Source organism: Tinamus guttatus, unplaced genomic scaffold, assembly GCF_059628265.1.
Source record: "Tinamus guttatus ecotype Peru unplaced genomic scaffold, ASM5962826v1 Tinamus_guttatus_pri_ptg000052l, whole genome shotgun sequence".
Classification (NCBI taxonomy): Eukaryota; Metazoa; Chordata; class Aves; order Tinamiformes; family Tinamidae; genus Tinamus; species Tinamus guttatus.
In genome coordinates, this window is record NW_028288586.1 from 7,519,294 (window position 1) to 7,545,483 (window position 26,190).

General features: G+C 39.2%; 1 protein-coding gene across 2 annotated transcripts in view; it reads left to right on the forward strand.

Moving 5' to 3' along the window:
* Positions 1–6,961: 6,961 nt before the first annotated feature.
* The window catches only part of STK32B (serine/threonine kinase 32B), a 155,421-nt gene continuing 136,192 nt past the window's right edge, over positions 6,962–26,190 (forward strand). For both annotated transcript variants that reach the window (XM_088540022.1, XM_088540023.1), the window contains exon 1: positions 6,962–7,074. In XM_088540022.1, the coding sequence (XP_088396148.1) occupies positions 6,999–7,074 (76 nt within the window). In that variant the 5' untranslated portion in view covers positions 6,962–6,998. The remainder of the gene's footprint in view (positions 7,075–26,190) is intronic.

The following is a 26,190-nucleotide window of genomic DNA, read 5'->3' on the forward strand; positions in this document are numbered from 1 at the left end:
CAAGTATAAATCCAAAAGCTATGACCAGTGCCTGTACAGACTGCAAATATCTTGTCTGCACACAATGTACCTGCAGGCAGCTAAACCCGTCTCCTGACGATATTTTTTTGTTAACAGTGCTAAAGCTTGACTCGGCTCCCCAAGCTGCAGTTTCACAATATAGCTTTGCCATGGCCCTTAATGGAACACACCCAAGTAAGCCTGCAGAAAGCTGAAACCTTGTTTCTCAAACCCCAATCCATTTGGGTCTTGCCTCATCATAAAGGTAGGCTTCAAAACTTCAACTGTATCAAGGAAGGAACTTACAAGAAGCTTTCACAAGTCTTCCATGGTATTTCTGTGCTGAGGGAAAAAAAAAAAAACATAATGTATATTAGGTTGAATTCCACAGAGACAGATAAAACCTAGAAAGAAACAAAATGCTTTCTATTTTAAGTGATTTCTGCTACATACTGCAGCAAAAAAAAAATGCTTAGGGCTTATCAATCTGTGATTTAATGTAACAGTGTCAAATGACAAAGTAACTTAATGGAAGTGATTAGCCTGTAACTGAAGGCAATTGCAAAAACATCACTCAGTAGTAAGATGGCTGAACCAGGGCCAAAAGTTCTGGCATTGTAATCATTCCTGACGTCCGATTCCAATAATTACAGTTTCTTTTCATTCCTTGAATATGCACAGGATGTTCACTTAATTTCTAGGGACAATAAAGTTTTCTGAGAGATTTCAGTGCTTTGAGGGCTATTTCGAGAGCAAGTGCTCTCTGTAATGCTATATGCTCAGCATATAAGCAATATGAGCAATTTAGTCTTCTTTGATACTTGAGGGATATCATGTTTTCATTTCACAGATTTTATTTTCACAGATAATTGACATATGGTAAATGACTAGACCCTAACTAGAAGGCCAAGCCCAAGCTACTGCAACTTGAATCCAGATACATTCAATGTAGTGCAGCACTGGTGACTGTATTTTATGAGTTTAGGATTCTGTGTTAGTAGATAGATCTGGTTTATAGCTAATGGACTAATTACACAGACATGTTAGATATCATTGCATTTATATCCAGCACATATTTAAAGATACCATGTTCAAGGCTTCTGACTTATCCTCAAAGCTAACTGGGTGTCTAGGAAACCCTGTGTTTGGTGGAGCTGGAGTGTAGGATAGCTGTGATGGAATGATCAAGTTTGGGGCAGGGAAGAATCTAAATTGGTGTTGTTTGTGAGCCGCTTAACCACTATTGGCGCAACGCAGCTAAAGTCCTCATATTCTTCTTTTTACATTTCTTATATATTGTGATACTTGTAAATGCATTGCAAAGTGGGAACTGCCAGAGTTTTAGGCATCCATCCCTGGCTCTGCTGAGACCCTTGCTGCTTTGGACTTTGATTGTTTTAGTCCTTCCAGGAATATGCTGGTAAGAAATAGCAGAAGTAAATAAGACCAGCAAACACTTGTGTTTACAGCAGAAGTTTAGCTGGGTTCAAAATCTGCACAGTAGCTTAGCTGGGGTCAAACACCTTTTTTCTCTCTCCTGAAACAGGGTTGAGGAAAGAGCAAGCTTCGTTTTGAGTAAATGGCTATAGCTGCGCTGGGTTCATGTTGATGTAATGCCCAGCAGCTGCTGGACAGCCTTTTATAAATCTTATTGAAGGGTATTGGCCTCCCTGTTACAAAGTTCTTGGGGAGCAGATGTTTTCTTTATCTAACCATGAGGTTTGATCTGTGTAGCCACTTGATCATGAGTCCATCCTGTGCCCCATTATCTTGTCTAAGGTGAGGCTGGGGTCTGATTAGTCCTCACAATGGGTCATGTGTTGCTGACGTGTAGGGGGATTGGTGCAGAAGCTTTTTTAAAGTGTGTTTGTCTTTAAATTTGTACCTTGTAGATGAGAATGGGGGCTGCATGGGGAAGGGGGAGTTGTTGGCAGAGCAGTTTAGGAAACCAAACTAAACCACCGCCTTGCTGCAGGTCATAACTCTTGCAACACAGAAGTGGCTTTGATCTGTGCTGAGATCAGTTCCAGATCTTTGTCCGCTCTGGGAGTTTGGCAGAGAATGCCAATTAGATTCACCGCTGCTCATGATAAACCTTTAAAAAAAACATACATATATATATAACTCTTTAACACACACTTAGTAAAACCTTAGGGGAACTGAAGCAGTTTTCTCTAAATTCATCAGGGATGACCCTTTTAAACAGGGTCTGACCTTTCTTGAGTACAGCAAGTACTTATGTTTGAAGAGTGACTAGAAATCTATCACTGTATATTTTGGGATTCTGGCCTCCTGTTTCCTTATTGAGTATTCCCAATACATACATTGCCCAAAGTACAAATAAAAAGGGGGTAGTTACATTTTCTGGTATATTTTCTGTCTTTTATCAGCCCTTAAAATTGGAATGAGGGGAAGGCAATTGGATGTGGTTTTGAAAATGCTTTTGAGTAGATTTATCCATGCCCCAGGTGACATGTGGTAAACAGTCAAAACATTCTTATGCCAAGCCAAAGACATTGGCTTAGACCACAGAGCCAATTCTGTCTGAATGGAGAGCACAATGACCACATTTGTAAGTTCCAAGTAAGTCCTTAAACCTTCTCTGGGGAAAAAAATATGACTCTCACTACTCATACTTTTTGGTGACTTGGGGAAATCAATGCGATTGGTGCTCATATCCCCCAGATATTTGAGGAGCACAGCTGTGTCTCTCCTTTGTCTCCTCAATGGCAGCAGGGCTGCAAAGCAGCGACCTTTCCTGAGAAAGAAGTACAGATAGATGCTGTGCATGGGGGACCTTTCCACTTCTAAAGAAGGGACTATTTTTACCCCATCATCGTTCATTTCTGAAATGGACACAATCCTAAAGGTACAAGACCCCTTTCTAGTATCTTTCTAATATCTTGTTTTTTTGCTCTTGGGTCATATTCAAACCCTCAAAACTTCAGCGTAAACAAGCTGCAGTTTACAAATATTAGCATAACAACAGGGTATGCTTTGAAATCAAGGATTGTAAGGTCACCCTGCAAGCGTCATCAGAAGCATTTTAATACAAAAGCTGTAATCACAGAATTGCTAACTACTGGCTCTAAACTACTAAAATGCCCTAAGGGAAGCTTTATAGTGCAAAGTAATTTTTTTTTTATTGCAAACTCTGCATGGCAGTCTGAAAAAGTGCTATTAATCTAAGACATATGCTTAAATGAAAATGCAAAATAATGTCTTAAAATGATGTTCATGCTGATTGCACCATCTGATTTATAGTGAGAAAACCTACCTTCATCAGACTTGTTCTTTCCCTATCAGAAATGTTGATGTTAAAAATAGAACTTTTTAAAAATAAAACAGAGTTTATTTCAAGTACAATTGGGTGATTTTTAAGGAGAGCAGATGAGCATGCGGAAGTTGGATTTCATTCTGGTGTTATAAGACTTATAAATTTTGATTGCAATAGCTTAGAATTATCTACCACAAAAGAGCAAATATTGAATTGTCTTGAAAATGTTTAGGCTTCAGAGAGTTTTACTGGCATGCATACTGTTATGATCTAGAATTTCAGACTTAGCTTCTAATTTAAAAAAGCAGTTCGAAAAACACATGAGTAATTGTTCCTGAAGAACTGTTGCAAAAATTGAAGCAATTGCAAAGGTATTCTAGTTGTTATGAAGAATTTTAAAAATAAATAAATAAGACTGATTTTATGCAACTCTTCAACAGTTAGAATATGTTTGGTGCTGCAAAGGACAGAGTGGAGCCCAGGACCCTTTCAATAAGCATGTATATTTTTAAGGATTGATATTACTCACATTGCAGGTACTAGAAAATTGCCATTGATTTCCTTGGGTCTATGATGGGCCTGCAGCATGCATTTAGCCTTGATGCCTTCTGTTTCAATGGATGTCATTATGAGAACAACATTTGATTTAGCAGCAGAAACACTGATGCTACCAGGAAACTCGTAACATGGTACAAGCAGATCTTTATTCAGAGCAAAGACACTGTGGCAATACAGTGTATTCATTTAATCCTTCAGCGTTGGAAAGCTGAAAATTCCTTTCAATTTTTTTTTTAGCTTTGTATAGAAAATGATGGAAAGGATAGCATCTGTGCTAGCCAAGTGCAAGCATTAGAGGAGTGTAATGGTATCAATTAATAAATCATGAATGAATGGTTCATTAATACATTATTAATTTATGTTAATTTTTCACATCTAGCATTAACACTGCATACTGTTTGTCTTAACTTCCTAGCAATGTGGATGTTTAAATATAAGCTAGTATTTTCCTGAGAGCAAGGGCAAGTGGATTGAAAAACTGCCATAATCCAAATAGGAGTCAAAAAGACACATCAATCTAGTAGGACTAATTAATGAATTGCGACAACTCATTGTTCTGTGAATTGTTAGAACTGTTTTGGTTCATGGTGGGCCTTGTCACATGAAAACATGAAGGGCATCTCAGAAGATTCATTAGACTCTCAATGTGGATGGAAGGCATTAGATTCTTTTTTTTTTTTTAAAGTAACTCTCGGAAATTGTTTTGAATAGCTTTGTTTTGAATTAGCACTTACTGAATGCTAAGTATTCCCAAACTGTTCCTGCCCTTCTGATGTCTATGGATGCATTGTGTAGTTAGTCTGGAGGGTTGCTGGCAAAATAGTTCTTTTGCCAAATAACTCTGACAGGGGAAAGGTAACTTTAGGATGCTTTCACATGAATTGAGCAAATTATGTTAATGTGGTTTAAGCTGTTAGCCCAGGTAGAAATTAACTCCTCTCAATTGAAATGTGTTAAAACTGTATGTGCAGTCCCACTCTGTTGCTAGTGCGAAATGAAATGGTTAACTCAAGTACCACATCTGCTGGTTAATGTGAAAGATAATTGCTAACTGAAAGGCAGTGATTTCTTTATATGCTATTGCTATCTTGTGATGGAATGAACATGACCTCAATAACATGGTATTGTTTCCATTTTTTGATTGCAAACTTAAGCTTGCTGAATGAGTGAGAAGTAAACAAAAGAATAACAAAGCGCAATTGACATTTTTCTGGAATACATGTTAGATGAATAATGTCAACTTCTCAAACTTCCCTATTCTGCAAACATTTTTTCATGTAAATAGTGGCAATTCAAGCAATTAAGGAAGAGGAATCAGATGGTGGTGCAATCTCACCATGCCTTCTTGTGGAATGAAATTGGCGTGTCTGGGTTTATTGGTTTGCTGGGCTTGCAGGCACTGCAGGTCCTGAGCCCTCAGCTCTGCAAGTTCTGACATGCAGAGCAGGGTTTGACCCACTGCATTCTGCTCCCATCAGCCTTCCTCTGAAAGGTTAGAGCCGAGGTTATATACTGGGTGCAAAGGCAGGTGATTCAAATATCTACGGTAGTTAAAAATCCTGAGGAGAGGCTGGAAGTTCTCATATGGGATTTTCCGAACCAATTTTTTGGGGCTTTTCCTAACTTACTCTCCTGAAAGAAGGATGGTAGATATTGTAGGAGGGCATTAGAGGCTCTCTGTCTATAGATGTGAAGATACGTACCCATTGGCTTGGTGTTCTCAGTCTTTCTACCTCTTATATCAAGAGCTTCACTTGTAGATTCTCCATTTTTTTATTATTATTATTTTCCCTTCCCTACAGGTTTATCCTGAAGGAATGCACACACTTTCAGATGCTACAGAACAATGCATTTTCACTGTAACCCTTTGAAGCTTCACAGGTAAGCCTTCCACACTTCTTGCCAGTAGTGAATACATGCTATTATTCTCTTGCGATTGAATGAACTTGACACCAACAACATGGTCTTGTTTCTGTTTTTTCTAAGGTGAATATTTGCAGGAGGAGGCTATTTCTGCGCATAAATGCCAATAACACTTCTAGAGAGACCTCACCCCTTGCTGTATAGAAGGTGATGCGTGTTGCACCTCGCGGCAATGAGGTCACTGCGGGACACTCGAGCTGAAAAGCGTGTGCGGGTGCACGCGCGGTGCCCTGCCGGGTGCGGGTGCACACACAGTGCCCTGCCGGGTGCGGGTGCACGCGCGGTGCCCTGCCGGGTGTAGGTGCACACACAGTGCCCTGCCGGGTGCAGGTGCACGCGCGGTGCCCTGCCGGGTGCGGGTGCACACGCGGTGCCCTGCCGGGTGCGGGTGCACGCGCAGGGCCCTGCCGGGTGCGGGTGCACGCGCGGTGCCCTGCCGGGTGCGGGTGCACGCGCGGTGCCCTGCCGGGTGCGGGTGCACGCGCAGGGCCCTGCTGGGTGTTGCCCCGCGCGCCGCAGGACGAGCCGGAGCTCGCGGGAGCGGCGGCTGCGGCCGCCAGGTGGCGCCGCGGGGCCGGAGCGGCGCGGGCGGCACCGCCGAACCGAACCGAACCGAACCGAGCCGAACCGCGGCCGCCGCCTCGCTGCCCTCGGGCGGCACCTCGGTGCGGGGCCCGGAGGGAAGCGGCAGCGCCGAGAGGGCTGGAGGGGGGAGCCACTTTTTGTTGCTATTTTTTTTTCTCTTTTCTCCCTTTTTGGCCAACTCCACCGAGGTCGGAGGCTCTTCCTCCCAGGCAGGATGATCTAACCCAGTGCAGCGTCCCCCCGCCTTTCCATCCCCCTCAGGAGCCCTCAGCTCGCGCGCGGGGGGGACCCTGGGGCTCGGGCTGCTGCCGCTCCCTGGGGCCGGGGGTGCCGGGCGCGGGCTCTGCGGCAGCCCTGGGAGGGGGCGCGGGGCGCTGCGCGCTCGCAGGCGGCGAAGTAGCGGGAGGATCCGCGAGGATCCAGGTAGATCCGGCTTTTACCTCTCGCCACGAGCCACCATCAGCAGGACCTCCGCCCTCCGCCTCCCTCCCGCCCTCCCTCCCCCCGCTGCCCCTCGGCGCTGCGAGATGGATCAAGTTGGCGAGCGGTAGCCGCGCTCCCTGCCGCGCCGCGCGGCCGCTCTCGCAGGGCGCTGTGCGCGGAGCAGCGGCCGGGGCCGCGGCGCTCCCGGCGGCGCCGGGCCCTGCGGCGGGGCATGCGGAGGAGGCTGCGGGCGGCCATGGGGGGCGGCCACTCCCAGCGGGCGCCCGTCTTCGACGAGAACGAGGACGGTGAGTGCGGAGCTGTCCGAGGTGCCGCCGGCTCCGCGGCTCCTTCTCCTCCTCTGCCCCTCTACCCTCCGCGCCGAGGGCAGCAGCCTCGGGCTCCGGCAGCGCTGCCTCCCCGCCGTGTCTCTGCTCGGGACAGCCCCGGCGCGGGTTTGCTTTGGCGCGGGGGATCCCCCCTTCTCGGTGAGCCCCTGCGCTGAGGGCATGGGGAGCTGCGGCTCTCAAGGCTGGCGCCCCGGCGCTGGGGTTTCAAACACATGGAAGGTAACTTTGTGTCTCTACGCATCCTCACGGAAATGGATGCCTGCTCGCCTCCCGGGTTTGTTTGTGCCTGACTCTTTGCCACTTATGCCCGTCTTAATGGTGATATCTCTTTCCATCTGCTTTCACTGCCTTTACTTTCTGAAACTTTTTGGTTCTACCCTGTTCTACTATTTAAGGCTTTTCTCCTCTCCTAGATGTCATCCTAGCTGTGTCTTGTAAAGTTTTTAGCAGACAATGGGACAGTTTTGTATGAAGTGCTGTGATTCTTCACTATTTATGCATTTCCTTATCATTCTCATAGAGATAGAACATACCTAACTGGAGTTATGTGACTGTGTTTGAATTAAAATCATTTGTTTTTTTAAGCAAAGAGAACACTGTCCTTTCAGTAAACAGTAAGTAGGTAGCAGTGTCATCTCACCAGAAATGCTTTAAATATTACGTAGGGGATACGTATTGTACAATTCATGCTCAATTTTCAGTGTATTCCTTTCCCCATGTACTTTCTTATGAGGTGGTTGTGCTTCAGCAGACTGTATCACACCACTTTGATTTTCTAAGGTCAGTAACACCTATACACTTCCCTAAACATTCAGCACATATGGAGATATTGGTATTGCTTTACTAAGGTGGAGAAAATAAATTAAATGCATTTAAAGTGTGTAAAAGGGTGGCTACTCCTTTACTTGCACTTAAAACATTTGGCATTCTATGTTAGTTGATGAAGCTTCATGAGGTTTTGTTAACAAGATTTCATTGTCTGCAAGGAGTATGGGACAGATATTTACTATCTGAGCATGTTTTGTGATGCAATAGTTGTATTTTCTTTTTCCTTAGCAATATAAAATTTGAGTCATTTACCATAAATCATGTTAAGTAATCTACCCTTCAGTGTAAAATCCTAGTGGTGATCACCCGTGGTTAGTCTTATAAACCCTGAAGCTCACCAAGAAATATCCAGGACTGAAAGTGTGGTGTAAATTGTGTGTAGACATCTCACAGCATAACGCATTCATTAGATCATTGTTTGCTCTTTGCTTCTTTTACTCATTGTGGAAGTTCCTAAGATCGTATCCTTTTTCTCTGAAGGTATTATGCTTAATAAAGCCACCCCAGTCTGAACAAATTCCTTGCTCTTGAAACACTAGCCTATTTTTATGGTGCTTATAAATTATTATTTGGGATGTATTTTTTTCCAAGGAAAACATATCCTCTTTGAAGACTTGTCTTAAAAGGTTTAACCTAAAACTGGGCAGTATTTCATATCCAAGAATCTACAAGATTCACTCTTTTGCACCATATTTGACTCCATACAAAGTTACTTAAAAAAAAAAAAGAGTAGCAAAAGGAAGTAGATTTATTTCTGAGATAAGTTTGCTCGAGAAAGACAGCGCTTATCAGTTCTGATACAACCAGAATAAATGAGTTGTATGTGGATATATAGGCATAAGGTATTTTATGTCATGTCACAGGTGCCTTCTAAAATGAGAAAACTAAGCAAAAAACCTTGTAATTTTATGTTCATGCAAGTTAATGCTAAATATGAAAGAAAACATGAATTTCAGAAGAGGTTTAAAGCCACTTTATTTAATGGTTCACTGAATCAGTAACTAGCTACCTGAGTTTCATAGAAGTATATGGCAACAGCATGGGTGGTGCTGCCTAACAAGTGTGGACAGTATCTGCTCATTCTTTCTGCTTGATGAGTGTAAGTCCTGATCCACTCAGCAGACACTGCTCTGACAGGCAGAAAACCAAGAGTTGCCTGTAGACTTCCTACTGTGTTTGGGATAATAAAAAGGATCCAGCAAGAACCACATGTAAGCCATGTTGCTGAGTTCCCAGTTATCACAGATGGCACATCACATCATTAAAACATATTGATCTTCTTAAAGGTCATAAAACAGTATTTTTTGAACTGTATTGGACCTATATGTTACTATTTTTGTTGGAAGAATATTCTAGAAGTTCATTCTTCTAGAGGTTAGAAACAATCCGGTTTCTAGATTAAAAGAATTCTTGACCAGTTTATATAATATGTAATTAATTTTTTAAGCTTAAACAGCTGTTCTTCTGCCATGATGATTACCCCAGCACGTTGTTAGCTAGTAAAAGTTTCCCTTCTCAATCTTTATTTTATAACAAAATCTCTTCTAGTTTTCTTTCTATAGCTTTTCCATTCTCCAAATCTTTCATCTGCATGTATTCAAACGCATCTTGACTACACACAGCTAGCCTAAATTGTACATTGTATTGTAGGCAAATTTCACCAGGACCTTTTACAGGAAATAATACTTCCTAATCTCTACTGGAAATAGCTTTCCTGGTACAGTCTATAATTACACATGCCCTTTTCATGGACATATCATACAGATAATTCATAGTCATCTTGTGATCAGTTGGCCCACCTGTCCCCTGTTCAGTGATTTCCACTGATGAGCTCCAATTTACAGCAGAAGTTCTTGATATTAGCTCCTATGTGTGTGACCTCACATTTTGCACCGTTGAATTTCAGACCATTTCTATTATACATATCCTCATGATGATCACACTCTTCTTCCCCTGCATTGTTTGGATTCTCCATTATTTTAACAATGCTTTGTAGTGTCACTGCTTTCATTAGCTCAATGCCAGTTTTTGAGTCCCCTGTATATTTTGCAGAAATATTCAGTTGGATCATTTCCAGACCTCATCATCTTTGCTGGTAACCCGCTTCAGCTAGATATTTCCCATTTAAACATAACACTGCATCCCAGCTTGCATTTTGTCAGCTAAATCCCAACTTGTTTGGCTTTGTCGGTGCTTTCTTATACTTTCACTTTACTAAAATTTGGACAAATGGAATCTAACATAACTCTACCTTCTACAAAATAAGTTTCTCATCAAGGAGGAATATCTGGTTATTTTCACACAATTGGCTTCTTGTAAATCTATGTCAGTTTTTATCTCTTTCTTCCTAGCCTAGGCTAAAGCACAGCCATTGCCATAGCTAGGAAAAGCCAGTGAACAGAGATATTTGTTTGCATAAAACTTATTTTGGCTGAATAAGGTCAAAGAAAAGATATGTTTTGTTTCTTGGTTTTTATTGCTGTACAGATTAGATAGATCTCATGTAGCACCACCACAACCTCTGTTCAAAGTTAGATGCTTTAGCGGGTGTGGACTATAACTTTTTGAGACATTTAAAAAATGTTTTCAAGCTAGATACTACTGCAATGTCTGGTCAACCCAGTGGGAAGATAAAAGGAAAGTAGTTTCACTTCTGTTAATACTCATGAAGAAAAAGAATTCTGACTTCTTTGTGATTACTTCCTGTTCTCATGAAGGAAATAAACATCTTTCCCTGGACAAGTGCAGGTTCTCCTGTACTAATAGCACAGCAGGAATGCTTCTTTCATCATGCTATAGACTCATTTAGGAAAGACTGGACTCACAAAAGATTACTATTACTAAATTTGTGTATTTTGTAGAAGTAGATACAGGAGAAAGGATAAGAAAAAATGTAGTAGGGGCTAGAAACTGGACATCTGAACTCATGAGGCAGTTGCATTTGGTTTTAACGATTTGGGGCTTGAAAAATAGGGTTTGATATAGTTACTTTTAAAGTACACTACACTTTTTAAGAACTTGTTTTTTTAACAGTAAGTGACTTTAAATATAAAGTGAATTTATATTTCCAAAACACCTATTACCGAGCATCCTAAGGCCATCAGACTTTGCCAGTGCTTTGCAGAGGTCCGTGTGACATGTTGTGTCTCAGTCCTGTATTCCCATATAAGCATAATGAGGAGTATGAGAGTGCCTTGGTTTATTGCTACAGAGGAGGTCTCTGATTCAGTGTAGTGCTTAAATAACTATTTATCTCTATGCAAGTGCTGCATTTAAGTTGAGATTGAGATGAGTTACAGAATTAAATGACCAGCTGCCCAAAAGAACATTTTACACTAACAGCATCCACAATAGATGCAAATCCTAACAAAAAGACCTGCAGTTAATACAGCTAAATTCAGAACATAAAGCTTAAGTTTACACAAAGTACAGTGGAGGCTGAGGATCTATACAAGTGACATAGGGAAAACTGCCATCAAGGGTTGCATTTGGAGCCAATTTACAGACATGGTTAGATGTCAAGATGAGTCAGATTCAGAAAAAAACAGTGTGCAGTGTCCAGTTATTGTCAGTGGTGTGGCAGTGCTCATCTGCCTGCCACAACAAAGATATAACGGCTAATATGTGATACAGCCACATAACAGCTGCAAGAAGCTCAAATTGTGAAGCTAATAACATAGTCTTTTCCAAACTAATTGTTCATAGGAAATAGCTCTGAAGAATGGATATGGCAAAATAAGTCAAATAGAGGCTTTAGAATCTAAATGCATTCCTCATTAAAATGGGATTCACCTGTCACCTGGATTTTTGTCCATGCAATTTTTACAGGGTAGCCAGGCATCTTTTTGCTGTTTTCTTTTACAAGGTAAATATTTCAATTCCCTGTTAGAACTGGATTAGGTAGGAATGCCATATTCTGATTTATAAATACTCTATGAAGTTCTGTGTCTTATAAAAGGATAAAAGCAAGGTTTTTAAGGCTTTATTTTATGCTAGATAATAACTATTAGAATGAAAGATTAAAAAAATGACTGCTCATTTTTTTTAATCCTTAATTTATGGTCATATTAAGTTGTACAATTATAAAATTTTATTTACCGAAGTGTAGAAGTGAATTCATCCTTATGTGTAGTGCAATATGTTTCAGAAGCCCTAATGCTTGTGTCTTTACAAACACAGAACAAAATAGTGATTGCTTTGAGCTTGCAGTTGCAGCGTATTGTGAGACAGCAGGAAGATGTGGACAGAAAGGAGAACACAGAAGAGCAATAGGGCAATACCAACTGCCTTACCATTGTCAAGTGTTGACATTGCTGTGACAAAGCAGATTGGTTGAAGTGCCATAACATTTTTCCTCATTCTCAGTTATTATCTTCTTGCTTCCTCTTCCTTAAAGTCTTGATAGAGAGTACAAAATAACGTCGACCTCTTCAGACACTAAACGACAAGTGTAATGAAGGTTACTGTTAGATCCCAGACTTCTATTTCCCACAGGAAAATATGAAGAAAAGCAGGACAAATATGGCTTCCATTTTAGCTTCTTACTCCTTGTTCTCTCAAGCAAACTGCATGTCCATGCCCCAAAATGTTGTACAACCTGATTCTCTCATGATGCCAAGGATTAAAATCAAGCTTTTTTCAGGTGACAGCTAAAGTATTTACAATTTTTAACTTCCACTGTTTCAACATCCACATGATTCCACATGATGTCTGCCAGCAATGGCCTAAAGATGGAGTAGAAGATTTGTCAAGACTCTTTCTAAACATATTTTGTATGATTCCTTGATTTGATTTTCTGCTTTAATGGAAAAGTTCTTGTCAGCAACAAGACCTCTGTCTTAAGTAGCAAGACACTGTATAAGTCTCTGCTGCTGTTTTTGTAGCCTTCCAAATTTAACACAGGTGGTTGGCATGGTAGCTACCAGCGAGAGTGTTAAGAAGTTTTTAAGTGGATTGTTCTCCAAAAAGTGCAAGTGCTCAGGAAGCATAACATTTCATCCAAGTTATTCCGTATGTGTTATGTAATGTGCATGGAGTGCAGGAGAAGCTTTTTGAGTAACCAAGAATAAATTTTTCATTGTAGGCAAGTCAATCCAATCCAAGTTGAGGGAGAACTCTCAGTACCAAAGAAACTGGGAGAAAACAAGATTCTCACCTATGTCTCAACACAATACTTTTGCAATCCCTCCTTTCCAAGAACAGCTTTTTCAAGCTCAGCCTAGCAGAGGAGCTCAACAGTCAGTTCTTTATCATGGCGAAGGAGAGAAGAGAAGAGACAAAAATGGGACTGTCTAGTGTGAGTTACTCATTGAATTCAGCAGCAAGACGGGGACTTCCCTGTCGTGTATAATATGGCTGAGGTAGAGTAGCTGTATTAAGCAGTGTGCACCAGGCAGTTCACCTGATATCTTTTGGGTTCTGCCTAATTTCATGAGCTACTCAAGTCCATTACCTTAAGCCACATTCCTACTACTCAGTGTAAGACTATATACAGGTCTTTGCTGAATTTTCTGTCCTATTTATTAACAGTATATACATGTGTTTATGTAAACTTCCTTACTACAGGAAAAGGTAAGAGATTATTATCCTGCAAAGATCAAAACCTTATACTGGCATGGAACATTTTTAGGACTAAATCTTATTCTGAATTTCCTTAGCTTCAATGCAAATTTTTCATGTATAATAATGAATGTTTGCAGAAGTAGAATAGGATAATGTTTGTGGATTTTCTTTTCCTTTCTTCTCCTTCAAACAGTCCAAATGGACAGGCTAGAATTTGTAGGGCACTTAGTTTTATTTTTAAGCTCTGAAAATTCCAACTCTGTAAAATATATTCATAAAAATAGGTTGCCTCTTCTTAAATCACTGGTTTGGCTCTAGAGATTCTCATCTTTCTACATTTTTTAACCTGGCAGTCTGTCAGGAAATCTTTCTTGTTTGTTTCTTTGTTTTCAGTTTTGCATATGCTTAGTTTCTGCTCTAACTATTAAAAGATTCTTCTATAATTTTTCTATAGTTTTTATTCCACACCCTCCTACTCTCTTATATTATCTGTGGCACTAATCTTTACACAAGAGTGGTAAACTCCATAATACATTATTCTTAGAAATGCTCTACCCGATTTTCTGACATGCTTATTAAGCATAATATAAACACATAAATGACTTTTGTTTATTCCATAATTAAAACAAAGGCATTTTATTTTAAACTGAAGAAAACCCTCTTGGAGTATAATTACCAAGTATTATTGGAATTGGAGGCAGCCTTGAATAATACTTTTCATAAAAATAGTATTTTGCCAAGTTTGGGGCAAGTTCTAAAACATACTTTTTTGATCAAAATACCTTTTCATTTTTAATTTTGCTTAAAAATGAAAAAAGTCAAGGACTAGCTGCATGATTGCATTACTAACACTATTCCGTGTAAAACTGTTGTATTAAGTAGCACAAATATACTATAATAGATCATGCAAAAAGTAATTTCCTCCTTTTTCTTGCTTTTGTGGTGATGGTAAGGGAACACCTGCTGTTCCTTATTTAAATCTAAAAATGCAAACTGAGTTAATCTTTCTGTTAATTATTATTTCCTTATGATATTGTTCTGCCTCCCTTGCTGAGCAATGAAAACTATTCTTAGCCCCCCTGATTAGCCAGCACTACGTTGTAGCCACTGTGATTTGTTACACTCAGCCTGAAGTCGAAGATTTAAAGCTAATCATAAGATCATTTCTGAGAAGTAGCAAAAAGTTATTTTAAGCCCAATTAAGCCAAACCTTTTGGCTCCCAAAGTTTTAAACTTTAACTTTTAAACTTTTGGCCCGTTAGGGTTAGAGATATAGCTACATAATCTTAGGTACAGGGCATTGCTACAAAACAAATAAGAGTCTCCACTGAGATCCGTTTGGATAATGGAAGGAAAGGAATAGCTGAAGTAATATGCAGCTTCACAATTTCTCTCTGCCCACCCTTGATGTGATTTTTTCAGTAACATTTCAACTGTGCCATTATTTTCAATTCTTTTACGGACCAGGGACATGTCTTTAAGGTCTTCATCTTATATATTTTAAGATAAACTATTAATCTAAACTATGGTTATAAATAATTAGATAAAATGCACCATTTTATATATTAGATCTATTATACCTATCTGTTATAAAGATAAATACATTTTTTGTGTGAAAGTCTCAACAAGAACTCATTGTTGAAAATCTTTATTGCAAAATGTATTATTCTATCAAACAAAAATGTCACCACTAAGTGCTGGAAGACTGTTCTGGAAAAAAGTCATAAGATAGAGCATTTTTTTCTGATGATCCAAGCTTTCAGCAGTGAAATTGTTGTTTTTGTGGTATTAGAGAGCTCTGTGCTGATGGATGTGAGAAGAGAATAGCTAGAGGAGAGGCCAACTGCCCAGGTTAATTGTAAACATAGGCTATGGGTGGAAAAGTGTAAGTGATGTTGGTCTGGTGGCCAGTCACGTTCTGGTTGTTCCTAGGATAAAATCTTCCCTCTGTATGTCTTTTCACAAGGCTTTACTGAGAGCGCAAAGAGGTCATGTTTGTTTTTTTGGAGGGGATTAAGTAACATGTAGCTTGGAAGAAATGCCACTTGTCAGTGGTTCAGCACCAGTGCTGATCGCTGCCCAGATTTCACCCCTTTGGTCCTCCTAGGTCAGGAGTCACTCGTCTGTCACACAGGAGTAAGAGGGAGCATATGCACAGGTTTAAAGGTGGTGATGGAAAGCCACCCTTTCAGTGGGAAACTCATAGAGAAAAGATACTGCTCATGATATTCAGTTTTATCAGTTTTCAGTGAGATGAAAACTTGAATGCTTTTCTGGGCGCACTGATACAAATACATGTGTTTCAATAACTGCAGGATCAACTCTCAGTATCTCAACCTTCCTCACTTACACATGCGTCTTTTAATCCACAAACATATGTGAATCAATAGCATCCTAAGGCTTTGAGAGACAGTATATCATGGATGTTGCTAAGAACTTCCTGAAAAGTTATATTTTCACTTGAAAAAGAAAAATACAGCCTAGTAGACTACCCTGGGAAGGTTTCTGACTGCTATCGTATGCAGTATGTTTCTTCCAGTCTCTAGTTATTTGAGTTGATTTGCAGTTCTTTTTCTTCTATGTTTGCTGATTAACATACTGACTTCTCCCCGCCCTTCAAAAGAGGGTAGAAAATAAACCTTTTTTTTTGTTGTTATTTTGGAAATTTTTCATTTTGTGTTGTGAAGAGATGGAGAATTTTTTTTTTTTCGTAAACAAAGGAACCTCTCACATTAATTTTTACTATCTTATCCTATTTGGAAAAATAAGATAAGGTTATATTTTTAGACAATCCGTACATATACATGGATGTTTTTGTAGGTGAATAACTCTCATAAAAACATTTTTTGTGTATGCAGCAAGGAACTGTAGAACCGAGTCACCAGCATTTGTTATTTTTATCTATCATTTATAATTAAGCTTATTTGAGATTTTATTTCTGTGATAATGCAGAATTGCTGTGAGTGCATTTAGTAACACTGAATGTTTCAGAAATTAAGACTAAAAAGCCCTCTGCTGCACTGAATGATTTTACCTTTTGCAGTTCACTATCTGTTGGCAGCTAATGACTTCTGTTGCTAAAATTAGAAGTTATGTTCTTGCCATTAGTATTTATTGGCTATGCATCCTCTAAATCAGATGAATCTTTTAATTCATTTCTATTGTGTGGTGATATAAGGTAGGTTTCTGTAAGTTAAACTGGGACTTGGAGAGTCTCCTGACCTGCTGCTGGGAACACAGCGAGTCCCAAGTCCTCCTCTTCCCCTTAGAGATCTCTGTGGCAGCTGATACAAGAGCTGAAGAATGGAGCTGGGGTGGATTTGACTTATTTTGTCAATTTATCTATCTTAGGTTTATATCTTTCATGTTTAGTCTTGCTGGTGGATAGATGATACTAAGACCCGCAATTCCATATTAATTTTTACTGGTTTCATCAATGCTTGTCCTCATTGGCTTTGCTGTAGTTGTTTGTGATGTATTAATAAGTGTACTTTTATGAGGCTGTAACTGTCTTTACTTCACCACTGGAAGTATTGCCCAGAGGTGATTAGCATAATGATCAGAGGAGAAATAATCACCTCCACGTGAAAAACTGTTGAAGTTAGGTGGCATTGTATGTACAGCAGTCAGCCCACCTCTTTCATTAACAATACAAAACTACCAATTCTTTCGTTAGACACATACCTGTAAACTTTTGAGATGAAGGAATTTGAATCTTCTGCAAGTTCTTTATGAAACAATTATATTTTTTCTACTATTCCACACAACCCTGAAAGAAGACTGTGACAAAAAGTGGAATATAAAAATAAGAAGACATTTTGACATTGATTAATAATGCAGGTTATTGCTTGAAATAAAATGGACACAAACTGATCATGTTGGAACCTCATTTCAAATTCAACAAAAGATGGATTTTGAACATAAATGCAAGAAAGCCTTTGGGAGGCATGCAAGAGTTTCTAGTCAAATATGGCAGACAAGATGAAAGAATTCTTATAAAATCAAATGATTCACACAGTGAAATAGCAACAACCCTAGATAGAGTCAAAAAGAGGTCCCTTTCTGCAGTTCTGTTGAGATCTAGACAGACCCATTTTTAGCCAGTAGGTTTGTCTGCTTCTTCCACAAGACTTCTGCTGGGAAACATGTCCACTGTCATAGTGATGAACAATAATCTTACAATGACAAATGAAAGTCAAGCCTACTGCCCCACACTTCAGGCACACTTCTGCCACAAGTTACAGCTGACATCATTCATTTGAAGACCAAAGGATTGGTTTGGACTTAAGAAAAGTGGAAGGTAATCCTAGTTGAAATGTGAATCCGATCCATTACATAGCACTAAGATCCCATTTTCTGAAATCCTGCTTTGCAAGAAGAGCGGTCTTGGAGCTACTACCCAAAGAAGGCTAAAGCAGACTGCTTTCATAGCTTGTCCCTGACATGCAGTATACAGCGCTCTACATGGATAAGACTGAGTGTTGCCTTCAGGAGGATTTTGTTGGTAATTCCATGGAAAGAATTGTCCTTCACCTGGGGATACCTCTTGTGAATTTTATTGTACGAAAAAATGCCTGATACACTGAAATTTGACATTTTATTCCCATAGCAACTTCCCTCAGAGAGCCTTCCAGTTCAGTTATTAATGAGGTTATCCTCATAGTAACTCCGAGGGAGGTGAATACTCCCACGTTCTAGCTGAAAAAGATGCCTCACAGTTTATTATATGTTTCCTGATCTCAGAGGGAAGTCTATTATAGTAAAGTGGAACTTAGACTTTCTGTATTTCAGCCAATGTGTTTTCTTAGGGTGTATCTTTTCTGTCAACCTGTTTCACTTAGCAATAGACTTCAGAGATTCATTTTGTCAGGCCATTCATAAGTAAACAACATCATCAGTCAGAAACCCTCTTTTCTCAACAGATAGGATTTATCTTTTATTATGAAAGATTTTAAAGACATTTTACATCTGAGCAGGTTCTGAAACTTTTCTCGTTAGTTTCAATGTCACGTTAACCCTTCAGAAGAGCTATGAGCAGCGCACAGACTCACAAAGACTTCCCTGCAATTCAAGGGCTGTGATAAGGTCTAGTACATCGGTTCCATTGTTCTTCGATGATTTTTTGATGTTTCTAGTATTGATGCTAAGTTAATAGCTTTCCTGACCTAAACCTCTGTCCTGTAGCAAAACAGAACTGTTTTCATGGCAACAAATTGAATCTTTAATTAAACCTTTCATGGATCTTAAAAAAAAAAATCAAATCCACTGATTTGTGAATCTTTAGTAGTAGAATTCTATAAATTACTGCTTTATAATAGGATGCATGGATGGGTGATTGAGATGATATCAGAAGTTCCAATTACTTTCTGCTGAAACTAGTCTATGCAAAACACTTGCTACACTAGAACATATGTTATCTGAATGGTATATGCTAACAGAATGGAACCTAAATCAGTTGCAAATATCTACTATGGTAAACAAACCTGTAGTTATCCTGAAGATCTGACACTGCCTAACTAAATCCTCGTGATTGTGATCTAGTAGATTGTGTGTCGATAATATTTTTCTGTACATAACAAAAGGTTTATTTTTGTCAGGCTATGTAATTATTTCTAAACAACAACTGAAAATATTTAATATAAGTCAACCTGCAAGCTTTAGAACTAACTAATGATGCTGCTAGTGCTTGCTGGTTTGTTTGCATTTAAAAGAGTGCTTGTGCTGTCATCAGTGATGGCAACTAGCAGTTTCTTTCCTGCTTTCATTTTGGTTAAGAGTTCTGCTATGACTTTAAAGATCAGGGTGAAAAATGGAGACAAAAAGATGTCAGTATGTCGGCTGGATTGTAGCAAGACCGTTTGTCCAGAATCAGCCTCCCTATGTGCTTCTTTGACTGAGCATAGTGGCAATGAGGTCAAGGGGTATGAAATTAGGTCAATTGCAATGAATTGCCATTATCATCCAATGCACTGAACCTAATAATAACTTAATAATTTCAGTTCTTCATGTTGCATAGCTACAGTGCCAGCCAGCCTAGAGAGGTGCTTTCATATTGCAAGTCACATTTAGTCCTATGCCCAAGAAGTGAATGTCTCCACAGTCCTGATGTGTAACTCTTTTCAGATACAACCAAATGGTTGACGTGCAAGCTGGTGCCCAGACTCTAGCCTTTGGCAGACACTGATGATTTTTAGAAACCGAAAGTGGGGGTTATGTAAATCAGTTCACCCTATGAGGAAAGCATAGAATCATAGAATGCTCAAGGTTGGAAGGGACCTCCAGAGGTCATCTAGTCCAACCCCCCTGCACACGCAGGGTCACCTAGAGCATGTGGCACAGGACTGCGTCCAAGCGGGTTTGGAAGATCTCCAGAGAAGGAGACTCCACAACCTCTCTGGGCAGCCTGTTCCAGTGCTCTGTCACCCTCACTGTTAAAAAATTTTTCCTTAAGTTCATGCGGAACTTTTGGTGTTTCAGTTTGTGGCCATTACCTCTAGTTCTGTTGGTGGCCACCTCTGAAAAGAGACCAGCACCATCCTCCTCGCTCCCTCCCTTGAGGTACTTGGAGACACTGATCAGATCCCCTGTCAGCCTTCTCTTCTCCAGGCTGAACAGGCCCAGCTTCCTCAGCCTCTCCTCATGGGGCAGATGTTCCAGGTCCCTGATCATCCTTGTAGCCCTGCGCTGGACTCTCTCCAGCAGCTCCACATCCCTCTTGCACTGTGGAGCCCAGAACTGGACACAATACTCCAAAGCATCTGGCTCTGACATTGTTTTTCTTACCACTGAATTATCCACCACACATATAAAATCCCTGATCAAATCATTAAAGGCTTTCCACAGCAATCTGTGGTTATTTGTTGCTTGAAAAATATTAGCAGACTTAGGAGTGCAAATTTGTCTCACCTTTGTATTAAACCTAAAGGGAAAGGCCCTGTATTTGAAACCCAATTCTCATTTTAACGTACAGGTTTCACTACCCATCACGAAAAAATGACAGTGAGCATTTAAGAAGGGTTTGTTTAAACCAACAAGGGTCGTGCTAAACTAGCCCACCTGATGTAGTCTATCTAGGCTGTCATCAGCCCTCAAGTTCTTGCTCTTGGTCCATGGTACCACATCACCATGTTATCTAGGTCAGATCAACCGCCCTCTATGCCCATGGGTGTGAGAGGCAGCAGAAGAGAGTCTAGCCTATGGTTCCTCTGTGAAGGATCAGCTCTGCACCGACCCCTCTCCTCAGCTACAGTCTTGATCATGGTTTCGTCCTTACTCTTAGCCTGCACTATGTTTTAGCTATACCCCATTTGGGGCTTCCTGATGCCATTTTCTTTGGGTAATATCCTAGGGCAGGAATTAAATTGCCTTTTGCAGTATTAAGCTATGTTCATGCCGCTGTTGTCTTTTGTCTCCTTTTCTTTTTGATAGGCTTAGCTACTGCTGTTTTAAATCTTAGGGGCCTGTCAAGAGATCTTCACCTTGGTTGTATAGCATCCATATTATAGCATTAGCCATACTTGGGATTTCTTGCATATCCCAAGAAAAGAAAAAGCAAGGAAAAATCATCCTCCACAGTAATTTTTGTAGCTCACATAATCAACTGCGATATTAGATAATTATTCTTTCCTGTTTCATATTGAACCCCTCATGGGGACATGTTATCCAGTGGTGCTTGATCACTGGTAGATTGTCCAGATTACTTTTTATAAAGAAGATGAACCTTTCATGTTCCTTGAATTTTCTGCAAAGTTCTGTCAACTTTATTCAGCCTTTATTTTTAGATTGTTAATAAAAAATAATTGTGTATCCATGAGTTTAAATGAGTGCCATAAAGGACTACTTTTTTTTTTGTTTCTTTTTGGGGGGTACATAACTTTGTTTTTGAGTAAAAGCAGTAATATTTTATATTAATTTAAATCTTTCTGGCATTGCTCTTTCTTCTTATTTTCAGACCAATGTTGAGTCAGATTGGCTGCCATCCTGGGATTACCACCTATGACAAAAAACCTGCTTAGCAAATTTTTAAATTCTATATGTACCTTTGTTGCCTGTGCTCATTTATTCCTTACAAGAAAATGGCAAGTTCATAGTCAGTGTATTTTAGTGGGACAGGGATTAGAGTTTGATGTCTACCTCAGTGTAAAATAATTATTGTAACAGTAAAATACAAATTCTCACTTTTACAGGACTAGAAATAATGATTGGTACAAATTAATAAAAATTATCTAATTAGACCACCTCAATTTTACTTTGTCCTTAATAAGACTTCTTACCAATAGTTTCACTGGGTTATTTTATAAGTTCCTGTCATTCTATGTTGAATACCACTTTATGGCATATCCTTGGACTAGAGAATCCTTAATCTGTACCTAATATTACACAAATTCTCTGGAATTGATTGGCACATGGATTTAGTAGAATTTCATTATGTAAAATATTTTCCATAGGACAAACTGAGAAAGATTCTAGATGTATTTGTACTGCTCAGTTTGACATCTTGCTCAGTCACTTGAACCAGGAGGCTGCCTGTAGCCTCCCTCTGATCTCCAGACTATTGGCTCTCATAGAGCTTCTTGCAGCAGGAGTCATAGGTGCTATAATTCTCAACTGGAGGTGACTATCCTGTTCTGCCTTCCATGAAACTAGGCTTTTAACAACTAATCTTGTAGCTTAGCAAAAGCTATTATGATTGTCTTAATCCAATCTAGAAATCTATGCTGCCGCCAAAAACCGTGCTTGTGCTCTCCTTTCTGCTGTTCTATGCAGTGCGTCAGTGACAGTGTTCACGTGATTTCTTGGTAAGCTGAATGAGCCAACTGAAAGCTATTTTTTTTTCCCTTAAGGTTAGCTTCTGGGCAGATCAAGTGCTTATTCTGGATCGCCATGTCATTTCATATCTCTTGTCATTTCATATCTCATGGTGCAGCAACGATTGTAAAGAATGGCAGAAACAGTTTCAGTGAACTGAACCCCCCCCCGCTTTTTTTTTTTTTTGGGGTACACATCAACTTTAGGGCATCTTAGTGATGCTCCTGATCTTAGGGAGAATATGTATTCCCCACTTCATCTCATTGTTAAGCTGGGTGAAAATTGAAATCTTTTCTATGAAAACATTAAAACAAAATGAAATGTAAAATTTCTTTGAAAATTTCACAAAATCATAGAATGGGTGAGGTTGGAAGGGCCCTATAGAGATCATCTAGTCCAACCATCCTGCTCCAGCATCCATGCTGGGTGGCATCCAGGTGGATTTGGAAGATCTCCAGAGGAGACTCCACAACCTCTCTGGGCAGCCTGTTCCAGGGCTCTGTCGCCCTCACAGTAAAGAAGTTCTTCCTCACATGGAGACTTAACTTCCTATGTTTCAACTTACACCCGTTACCCCTTGTCCTATCACTGGCCACCACCAAGAAGAGCTTGGCCTTATCCTTCCTACAGTCACCCCTCAGGTACTTCAATGTGTTGCTTTCTTGGAATTTGGATTTCAGCAAGACAACTGGAAATGCACATGTTCTGTGTGCACACAAACAGGCAATAATAATAGCAAAATGAAAATCATCATCAGCTGGGATCACTCAAGATTCTTTGATTTTGTAACTCCTTCATTTCCTTCTCTGGTGGCAAGGAGTTAAAATGCACAGCAAGTACTAAGTAAAAAGGTGAGAAAGACTCCAAATCTGGATAATTTTCTATTTACTTTCCTTTGAATTGGTATCAAATTCTTAATCAAAGAATCAAGAATTTCATACTACTTTTGTATCCTTCAGATAGACATTATTCATTAAAAACATCATTTGCTTCCTTCATCTCTGTATATTTGCTCAAGGAGACTATCACAGGCAGATCCTTGATTTTCAAATATTCTCTTTTTTTCCTCTGAGTATCCATATATGACTCTGAGTTAGATTAACCTATCTGAATACCACAAGAGCACACAAAACTCTCAGATTATTTTTTAATATGGTTTTAAGGGGCATCAAATCTAGAAAATTGATTTTGTTTTTTAATCTTAGTCCTAAGAAGGACTGTGCTAGAGGTAACAGTCACAAGGCTCTTCTGACTGATGCAATTAACTTGTGCTGTAAACACATATTCCCAGGTAGCCCTTCAGAAAGGAATAGCCAATCTCACCTAATCAGCGTTCAAATTCTTGTGGAGCAATGCACCAGCCAAGCACTTCCACACCTTCCACACAAAAAGAAACTTTTGCTTTTCCCCAAGGTCATGATCATGGCAATCTCCTTCATTCCTACAGCTTCTGGTGAAGCCTTTTTTAGGCTACCACATGGTTCTTAGATCAAATCCTTACTCTAGTTTAAGACAATAGGACTTTTGGTATTGCCTTTAGTGTCTTGATGACAAGACTGTTATCTGTAAATCCCTCCTTGTGGCTCACATAAGACAACATTTCTCAAAAGCTCAGAATGAAAATAAGCATCCTTTTTCACTTTGATTTTGGTGACGGGTCTCTGATTTTTCAGGCAAGGTCTTGAGATTGTAGGATGATGCACAGTGCCAGTTTAAACCTCTCCCACAGAAAAGCTGTAATGATTTGAAATTAATATTTGAAACATACTGAAAGAGAAAACTTATTTTGCAAGTCAACTGTTTGATATATCTTACAGACTCAATGTGTTTAATGGCTTTATTATTTTATCTTGTTATTGGTGCAAACAGCTATAGAAAGAAGTCATTTCACTTAAGTTTAGGATCAAAACGATTCTTGATTACTTAGGATTTGCAGTTTGGCTGGGAATGCAAAATTACATCGTTATTTTTTATAACTTTTATAGAATAACATAAAAAAGGAGTTATGCTTTTTAACAGAATTAAAAGTGAAGCAAGGTTTTGATAATCAGTCCTAGCATCTTTTCCTTTAGCAGCTTGTTGTCAAATGTTGTTGTCAAATGTTATCTTTCTTTGGGATTTCAAATTAATTTTGGGTTATAACAGTGTAAATCATGAGCTGATTCACTCAAGTCACTGAATGCTTTCTCAGTTATTCTGATGTTTTTTTCATAGGATCCGTGAAAAAAATGGTAGACTGTTTTAGTTATTTCCAGTATGCACTTGCACAATTACATCCAAAAAAATCCTCAAGTGCTTAGGAAAAAACCCCACACTTTTAGGATACAATGTAAGGCAAATTTCACCAAATACTGTGTAGAATCCTACGAAGCTGGCACTGGTTTCAGTGAGCAAACTGGGGGTTGTCTAAATGTACCATGGGTTTGATGTGTAGCTAGGTTGCATATCAAGAACTCATGCCCTTGTGGGAGGATTAACATAGAAAAATATGAATGCCTGCAATGCATCACAGCATGTGTTATTTAGCCCGCTCTGTTATTTATGATATCAGATATCTACAGGTAGAATATATGAATAAGACAAGTATAAAATGGTACTTTTCCAAAACCGTAGTACTGAGGTATCTTCCCCATTTCTGACCGTCTAGAGCAGAAGTTGTATGCACTTCATCCTGTTTTACAGAGGATACTACTGAGATATCAAGAGATTCTGTTAATTTTATTTTTTTCTGTTTATTTTATTTTTTTCCATAAACATATTAATTTCAGTAAAAAGCATTGATTTTTGTAGCAGGAGATTCATGACTTTCCCCAGAATATATATTTTTGATGGAAAACTGAGGTTTCTGAAAAATCAAATGCAGTTTCCCTTACTGGCAGTCTGAATGGAATTTAAGTTTACTTTTTTAAACTGATGTCATTTTGAGTGGGTTCAAAATTAAGCGACATCTGCAAAGGAGTTAGAATTTTATCCTCCCATTCCCTTCTGTATCCCATCACGTTGCTCATAATCTAATACAACACTACCTCTGCCTGAACAAAGCATATATCCTGCATGCTATTTGCCCATGCTTAACTTATGGAAGATAAAGTCTAGCCACTAGCCTCATTCCATTGAAGATTAGACATAGTCTTCATCACATGAAACTTTAACTTAATACTGACCTGCCCTGAGAAGAACCACTTTGGATCAATCAGGAAGTCTGAAATGAAAATCCCATGTTTCATTTTGACTGAGAAATGGAAACATGTATTTCCTTAATAAGATAGACATTATTCTGAACTTCAGGTTCTGCATTTGTAGCAGGATGAATTATTATGATCCAATGCTGATATTTCAAAGCATAAAAATTATATCAGTTCAAAATACAAACATTGTTCAACTTATTCTGTATTTTTTTTTCTCAAATCATTAGTTATTGCCATTTTGTTCCATTAGGAAGAAATCCACCTTTTGGAGGTGGTTTTTGAGTATAAAAATATCTGAATTTCCCAAGAGACAGGAATTACATTTTCCATATATGCTTAGTTTGCAAACATGATCAGACTAAAATGCTTTTTAAGAATCAAAGTTGTTATACAAATTTTAGACATTTAGACATTTATCTTACATACAAAGATCTTCAGTTCTTTCTAGCTGCAAACAAATGCTGAATAATTATAAAAAATGATTAACCTAATAATTAGAAACATTTATATTAAGACATAAATGCTCATTAAGCCTGAAAAAAATGAGACATTGTAATGCAATTTAAATGCAAGGCTCCTAAATGCAATGATAGAAAAATGCCATGCTCTGTCATTAATGAGATAAAAGATCAGCTCTGAAACTGCTTTTACCTTGTCCTTTAGTTATGTAAGTCTTTTTAATTAGTAT